This window comes from Electrophorus electricus, chromosome 17 (genome assembly GCF_041902795.1).
Source record: "Electrophorus electricus isolate QZ-2024a chromosome 17, ASM4190279v1, whole genome shotgun sequence".
In the NCBI taxonomy this organism is placed as follows: domain Eukaryota; kingdom Metazoa; phylum Chordata; class Actinopteri; order Gymnotiformes; family Gymnotidae; genus Electrophorus; species Electrophorus electricus.
In genome coordinates, this window is record NC_137513.1 from 15,498,669 (window position 1) to 15,507,611 (window position 8,943).

At 41.6% G+C, this 8,943-nt stretch overlaps 1 protein-coding gene across 1 annotated transcript; it reads right to left on the reverse strand.

The window, feature by feature from the left end:
• Nucleotides 1-1,693: 1,693 nt before the first annotated feature.
• cldn11a (claudin 11a) lies at nt 1,694-4,220 on the reverse strand. The gene is made up of 3 exons (XM_027008552.3): nt 3,745-4,220; nt 3,215-3,379; nt 1,694-2,703 (listed from the first exon to the last, which is right to left on the reverse strand). Exons 1-3 carry the CDS (start codon nt 3,968-3,970, stop codon nt 2,444-2,446), a joined length of 651 nt encoding a protein of 216 aa, XP_026864353.1. The 5' UTR covers nt 3,971-4,220; the 3' UTR covers nt 1,694-2,443.
• Between the last annotated feature and the right edge of the window lie 4,723 nt (nt 4,221-8,943).

The window sequence follows — 8,943 nt, forward strand, 5'->3', positions numbered from 1 at the left end:
ACACCAACGAAAAAAAAAACATGTAACTCTGTCCCATTGCCATTGCTACACCGGTGGTCCATGTCAATGTAGAACAATATGGTTTGGAGATCTTCCAACCATGCTGTTACATTTAAAGTCATACAGTCTTAGCAGTCTGTACTGTATGTCTTTCCTGACATCGACCCACCCCTATCCTCAGGAAGAGTACTGGAGTGTCCTCTTCACAAACCCTACACGTGTGAGCCTCTCATGAGAGAACACTCTCCATTCTCGACTTTTCATGGTTGCCAGTGAAATCTTCCATGCACAGTATTGGAGATCTGTGCACCTTTTTGGGGGGTAATAATATATTTATGGTGCTACACATACATCAAAGATATTACAAAAGTAGTATATGCAATAATAACCTGTCCAAGGATAAATCTTTTTTTCTTGAAATGCATAAAAAAAACCTCTAAAAACTCAAATCATTAATATGTACTTATTGTATATCTTGCATTCTTCATTTCATATGATTATACAGACAAATCCTGTTCAACCAAATCAGATTTTTGCAGGTCAGTGTTTCCTCCCTTCTCAGCTGCCTGCCTTTCTTTTTTCTTTGTTCTCATATACAAGGTTTGGCTAGAGATGAAAACTTTTGCTGGTTTCATTTTTTGCTCCTTTCATTCCTTAAGCTTTTCTACACATGGTTACCTATTTAGCTCAAGGTCTCTCAGTTACAGAGCAGTTCATTTAGCCCAGATATCCTGTCATAGAAGAGGTTTTTAATTTTTCTGTTAACAGTTGCAAAGTTTTCTGTAGAGGACATGAGCAAGCCGTATGGTTGACCGTAGCTCCTGCCCTCCCACCTACACCAGCTGGATTTTGTCAGTTATTTATCTATTTATTTATTCATTTAAACTCTGAGATACTTCACCCAAAAAATCAAATGCTGCTAATAATGCAGAAAACTGGAAGGGAGGAAATAAGGAAATTTGTTTTGTCTAACCTTGGTGGCTAAACAGTGTCTACTGTTAGACACTTTTGTGTATTCAGTGACATTTTCTCTCAGCGACTCTAAACTTTTTTAGGTATTATAGTCTGCATTTCTCATTTCCAGAGTCAGAGTGAACGATAATCGCTAATCATTTTATGAACACTCAACGTCTGTCATAGTCCCCGTGTACCAACTCCGCATTCTCTAAGGCGAGGCTTTAAGACTCATTAACATGAGAATGTTGTGTGGAAAACAAGTAAGGAGGAACTTGACCATGATCGGGGTATTAATCTTGCTTCATGGCTGTCTGCAACCGTTAACCTCCAATCAGTGCTGTTTGTTATTCATATCGCGCCCCCCATCAGTCCTGCTGGAAGAGACTCAACAGAGGAATCAATACCCACATGGAGCAAGTCTAAAGAAGCGATCTCCTGTGGCTCATTATTGGTGGCACGTATGAGGTTTGAGTGACGGTATGCATTATATATATGACCTGCTCATCTCTGCCATGCCTGCACAGCGAGCCAACAGAGAGGCCCATTACCCCATATAATCACTCGCACAGGCTTCTGAAGGTCAGAGGAGTCTAGCCCTGACCTTGGTTGAGATACCTGTCAGAAAACACCTGGCTCAGTCTACTGCTTATTACTTTCGTTTTAGCTTTTCTAACAGAGATGCACTGCTGGCAGACCTATGATCTTATTTGAAAGTTTAAGAAAAGATACTTTCATATGGAAAAAAAAAAAAAAGTTTATTTAATAAAACATGATATCACAAAGAATTTTTTTGCAATAAATAACCAAGTCAAATAATGCTTTGGTGGAAATCTCAAAGTTCTATCATTTATAGCCGCTCAGAACACAAAGGATGACCTAGAAATGTTAGCTGTGCACAGTGGCAAGTAGAACAGTGTCTGTGACGTAGCTAGTGCTCTAAAAACAGACAGACAGACAGACAGACAGACAGACAGAGACAGACAGAGACAGACTTTCCACATTGGCCCAAAATGATTTCATTTGATTGACATTTACAATTAAAAGCAATACTGACAAGACCTTTTGTTAGTGTTTAGGGCCCAAAACAGCAAAGAGCTTGAACTGCACAAGTCCTGAACCACAAAGTGTAAAAAAATAATTACATTTGCACAGGGCAGTGTGCAGCAGCAGAAAATAAACACATTAAAAATGATAAAGGATCCTTTAAAACAGGTCAGCCATTAACAGCAGGTCTCCTATGAGGGAGTGGCCTGTATTATGTAATACGATGAGAGTCCAGAGCATGCTGTTGACCCTGGTGTTGCTCTGAAGACCAGGAGGTCAGTTCACCTGACAAGCAACATATCCACATAGCCATGAGAGGCCACTGGATAAGCCTGGAGAGAGTCAGTGAAGCATGGAGAAAAGAGACAAAGCAACAGACCGAGCACGTTGGTGGACTAAGACACTTCGGCTCTTCTAGACAGCTGCGCAGTGATCCTGCAGCTCACACATGTGCACTTTTGGCGTGGTTACTGGAGGAGGGGGTGGGGTTAGTGGGACCCTGTCTGGAGTAATAGAAGCGGTTGTTGTCGGCGGCGTATGGGGCAGGGGAGTCCGCGGAACAGCAGGTTAACATGCAGCCGCCGAGCAGGCAGCAGGCCGCACCCACCCAGCCTGCGTACAGAGAGAAGCCGAATGACATCAGGCCGTGCTGGCGATGGGCACCAATGGGGAACCATACGGTGGACACGATCCCACACAGAGCTGAAAGAAAAGCACACATGTACATACCATCACACACACACACATGATCACAAACACACCCACACAATCAAGACACACACACACAAACGTTCAATGTACATTTCTTTTCTTTTCTTTTTTTTATTACACTGCAGGACAGTTCAAGTTCTAAAGTGCAGCCCTGTTCAGTGGTGTCAATCCTGTAATGCACCCGACTTAATCAGCCCTGAGCTCTGTTCAGGCGTGTTAGAGTTGGCAAAGCACTAATTGTAGTGCAGTCTGAGTGCAGGGCTACAGTTACCCTGCTGATCAATATTATCTATGTTTACAGTGAATCTTGATATGAGCTGAATGCATTCATAAAGAATACACATAAAGAGAAGCGCTATCAGTAACTGAAAACCTGTTGTCTCTCTAGAAACATCAATATAGTAAAAGATCGAAGTTAATTGAGTTTCCCGCCTGAAAGAATAAAAAAATAAACAAAAACTGCAAAGCAAGTTTTTAAAGTATTTAGTGTGTGATCACATACCTATTAGGAGTATTAGAATCCCTCCAAGCACCGATCGCTTGTTCTTCGCGCTCTCGGGTTCGTTCCCAAGATGAATGCAGGGCATTGCCATGACCACGAGAATGACAGCCGGCAAGCCCAGGATCGATGCAGCGACCATCAAGGCGCGAGACGTCTGAATATAGGCTACAAGCAAGAGATGTTGTCCACGGTCAGTAACAAGAGAGTGAAATATGTGACTATATGTGCGATATTGTGGACAATAATACACATAATAAAGTTAATTTATATAATAAATATTTACTTGTTTGTTTGTCTGTGTGGGGGGGAGGGGGGGGGGCAACTAAACATATAAAGTGTCTTTTTCTGAAGTAAACGACCCGTTACGCGTGTGAATGACATCCTGTTTTCAGCCCACTGTAAATATACATCGTGCTGACAAATTTAGTAAATACGTTAAATTCCAGTAGGCCTAGTAACATCATTTAAACCTGTCTTTAAGAACAATAAAATAACTTTTTACAGTTCAGATATTTTCTTTCCAAACTCACCAGGTAGGTCGAGGATCTGACTGAGTGAGATGCAGTGATAAAGCGCTGTTGAAATGACACATTCCGCCCACAAGGCCTTGGTTTCCAGCTCGTCCATCTTTCTACAGGTGTTCATTCCATATTTACACGTGATTACCCAGTCATTAGTAGCGGTAGCGATAATCAGCCCAATCCATCCGAGGACGCTCACCGTAAAGCCTGTCAGCTGCAAGCAAGTATTCGCCATTGCCTTAACCGATCAGCAAACGCGAATGCTGGGGGAAAATAACTGACTAAAGGAACAAAACCTATTGACTTCAGTTCAGTTCACTAGAAAAAACATCAACGAATTGGGAAACACTACCGATTATATATATGTATATTTATTCACTTTCCAAGAGTTCCAAAATTTATATTCCAGCATGTAAAAGACATTGTGAGTCGTAGCCGTTAACTCCAAATGAATTAGCTGCTTTCTATGTTTTATGATTCGCGTGAATCGTTACCGTTGCTTATATAAGGGGGACGCGTAAAAAAATGATAACTTTTAGCCAATCGGATGTGTTGCTGAAACTTCCATTCGCTTGAGAGCGCCCCGCACCACCACCCCAACCCCCTACCTTGTAGAATTGTCGAAAGTTGATGATATTATACTATTAAAATGTTAAGATTAAATAGTTAGATATGAGACATAAACTCCCAGTCTCAGTCTGGTACACATATTACAACCATAATTCGGCGCCGTTTTATGAAAGAAAGTAATCCTTATGCAGCCATACTGAAACAAAGTGTCCTCTTTGGTTTTCGTGGTATGAGTGCCATCTGCTGGATGTGGGACATGTAGACCACAACTATTGTTCTTCATTTTTGTTTGGTTTCTATCCGCTCCTCAGAGACAACGCTCAGTCACGTACCCGTCAAATACCTGAGCATCTTGTTGTCTCTGGAGTTTTTTTAAAGCTTACTTCATGGTTAGTGAAAGGTGAAATTCTTTAGAGGCTGTATTCACCATTCACCCTAGGAGATCAAACAGATGACTGCAAGCCAGCCCATGACTACTGCTTGATAATTGTGCAAGAGCACAATGTATATCACCCAATCTAAAAATCAGGTCTAGCCTTTAGTAAGATCTCTTTTTATTTGGGGAAAATAAAATTCCCCTAGGGGACATATCTAAGTCTATGTCTTGCAGTCTGTTCTAGCACTATGAGTTGTGTTTGGGTAAGAACCCAAATTGTTTGGGTAAGAACATTTTTGTCTTTTAAAATGTATTGGTTGGTACGAATTTTGCATGTTCTTCTTTGTCATGGAAAGGCCAATTAACCTTTACTGACAGTTTGATGTATTGCTTCAGCTCAAGTGTTACTGTGCCCTCAATCAGGTACAGAATACAAAATAAGTAGCAACATCTGGGGTTTGTTGTTTTTTGCATGCCCATTTTAATATATGTGTCTTTTGTTTAGCACATCAGTGCTCTGCATATGAATGCATAAACATCCTGTCATAAGCATCCTTGTTTCCTGTCAGCTGTCTCTCAACTGGGCCCGAGGAGAGGGAAATCAGCCCACAGAGCATCTGTAAACCATCCATCATCACCGTGGAGAACATGGCAGCCTGAAAATGTGAGGATTGAGTTAGGCAAGTTATGCCCTGCTGCTGGAGCTGGGGTGGATGCCGGGTGAGGCCATGGTGTGTGAGCAGCGGCACACATGCTGCGTGAGTAGGGCACACGCTGGACAGAGCATGACTATAAATCAGCGCCAGAACAGTTTATGGCTTTATGGCTTTTAACCCCATCACTGACATCCATCCCATATACATCACATCAGCAAGGCCAGTGAGAAAGCGAGGCTTTGATGGAAGGAGAGCCTTTTGACAGGTTTTACTTGCACTGTAATGATTTAGTTTGGTAGTGGTAGCATTGGTGAAGGAGGAGGAATTTCCAGGTTTTATATGAGGTCTACTGAATGAAGAGCAGGTACCTACACAAATACCTGCACAACTATCCACACTTTACCTAAATGCTACATTAGTACCCCTGGTACTAATCATCATCATCCTCATTTTCATCTATGTAATGACATGACATATGTCATTACTATGTACCATTATCAATAATACTATATTAATACTAGTTAAAGTCTCTGACGGTGCAGTTACTTTGAGTTATAGGTTTAACATATACATAATATATGTAATATCTATATAATCTATATGTAACAAGGAAGCACTCCTCTAAAAAGCAACTTGAATAAGCTCAATTCACCTTTGTTCACTTTACAGATTTATATTTATAATTGATCATTTGATTTCATATACTGCCTCACATTAGATACAAACACCTTTGCTGCTGACTGTGATCTGAATGTACATGAGCATTCACTTGTGGTACATGACCACTCTCTGCTGAAGGTTATCTGGCCTCCACTCTCAAGCTTTCTGTTTGGCACACACACACACACACACAAACACAAAACAAACAAACAAACAAACAAGTCAAAGGGTTCAGAACCCCCTATGTCTCTCCCGCCCACTGTGAGTGAGGAAATCGTTGACTCTGGTCCTGCACCCTGGTCGTGCATTCTGGTCCTGCACACTTGTCCTGCATTCTTTTCCCGCACCCTGGTCCTGCTTCATCCAAGCTAAGGTGGCCTTGGTCATTGGATGTTAAAGGGATATTTTCCAACATGTCATGATGAGTGAGAGTCAGAAATGGATGGCTGGTGTGATGTTTAACCCTCTTAGCCAGGGTACCCAGCACTGATAGTACTTAATAATAGGAAAACAAGCCAGCACAACAGTCTCCGAAAGGTATGCACTAATTGTAATTCACTGTTAGCTGCATTAGTTGTTTTGGCATGAAGTATTCTTTTAACATCGTGTATTCAAACCCAGTCGTCGTCAAAATGGTTCGGGGAACTGTCATTGTGTCTGGGAGTGATTTCCATCTCTGCACTCTGAAGCACCTCAGGCCGGCTGCAGAGCTGTGGGGGAGACTTTTTGGAAAGCAAGTATGTGCCATTTGTCTTAAGGATGGTAAATGTGTTGATTCATGGAAGATGTAGGACAGGAGGTGCTTTAGAAACATCCATCCCCCTGGGTTCATGGGGGATGTAGGCCAAAAGGTGTTTTAAAACATCCATCCCCCTGGGTTCATGGGGGATGTAGGCCAAAAGGTGTTTTAAAACATCCATCCCCCTGGATTCATGGGAGATGTAGGCCACAAGAGAGTTTAGCAACATCCATCTCCCTGGTTTCATGGGGGATATAGGCCAAGAGGTGCTTTAAAAACATCCATCCCCTGCATTCATGAGATATGTGACCAGGAGGGGGATTAGAAACATCAATCCCCTGGATTTATTTTTATCAATGTTTGCACAAAGACATTTTGTGTGTGTGTGTGTGTGTGTGTGTGTGTGTGTGTGTGTGTGTGTGTGTGTGTGTGTGTGTGTGTGTGTGTGTGTGTGTGTGTGTGTGTGTGCGTGCTCGCTCGCTCGCTTTGCATGAACTTATCTGGGTGCTCATCACTGTCTTTGTGTTTACTGTCTGAAGTTTTTAGGCTGCTGTAACACCTCAGTCTAGTCCCACTCAGCACACAAGGCAACCATGACAGTTTGATAGGCAGCCAGCGCCGCAGCGCTAAGCATTGATGAGCTATTTATGGACCTTCTGACTCACTTAAATTCACAGGTTTGATTGTGCTGCTATGCACTGTGGTACAAATACTTGTGGTGTAAATCCTTTCCCTCTTCTAGTCATAGTCTTCTATTTGGTCATTTATATTTCATGCTTCTTATTCCGTAGATCCATCAGTACAAATACATTAGGCCTCAGGGCAGAAGTAAAAGAATCCAGTGTTCATTTTGATGTTTATTTAATCTGGTGGTTGAGTGCCCCGTTCACTTTAATAGCAACACAAAATCGAGCTCATCGTCGCCACACGGCTGACACCACATGGGCTGCAGGAGGGAGGGGTCTGCTGTCAACTGCAAAGACACTAATCCCTGTTTGCTAAGTTGTGCGCAGTGGAAGAGCATATCCTTCTGGCACAACACAAAGGCCTGCACTGAATGCTGTTTCCCAATGCCACTTAAAACCATTATCTGTCTGTCAAAAGAAAAGCTATTTTAAGGATAAAAAAGTTAGACACACTTTTCAACATGTCAAACTGTTTAGACAAGCTTGTTTTGAAGACTGAGCTTAAGGCTGTATTGTCCATAAATGACACCCAGAAGTTTCCTATGCACTTGTAAACCCCAACAATAAGTTACACAAACGATTTAAAGCTGAACCTGCAGCCCAGATGGTTAAGCTATAGATATCAAGGCCAAGCTATAGCTGCAACACAAATGCATATAGCTTAAGTAATTATACAAGTTTCAGGGTTGTTTCCATTTGCAATGGTATAATACCAGGGTCTAATACCAGTGGTATAATACCAGGGTCTAATACCAGTGATATAATACCAGGGTCTAATACCAGTGGTATAATACCAGGGTTCATAAGATGCATTTGTCCTTGACATGTATTTGTGTTGTAGGAATGAAAGACTTTACTATGCTTCTAGTCCCTGCAACATTTAGAGGAGTCCCTGCAATTCGAGTCACTACAATGTGGAGTCAACTCGATGTGAGGCGTCACTACAATGTTTTTAGCACTGAGCTTTCAAATAGTTGCAATGCTCTAATGTACAATGAGCATGTTCACCATGTTCCCTGTTAGAAAACTCACAGCTCAGCCTGGGGCCAATATGGTGCTGTTTCTGCAGTTTCTGACTGAAGCTTTGAATCATTTTGGCTTTCTACACTGTGCTTATTTTCTTCCTTCTTATGAGTTCTGTGACTGTATGTCAGCTCTGGTTTACAGTGCCTATAAACCAAAGGTTATTTAAAAAAAAAAATAATCTCCTGTTTTTACTGTAAATAAACCTCAGTTAAAAAAAACCAAACAATTCCTTAGAGAATTTCTATCTGAAGGATGGAAGGCATTTAACTGTAAAATCTCAGGGTTTCATTTCTGAAATTGCAAATAGACATAAACTTGGGTACTGGACTTGTAATCAGAAGGTTGCTGATTCAAGCCCCACCACTGCCAAGTTACCACTGTTGGGCCCCTAAGCAAGGCCCTTAACCATCATTTGCTTAAGTTGTACTCAGTCATAATTGTAAGTTGCTTTGAATAAAAGCATCAGCTAAATGTCGTAAATATAAACATGTTTCT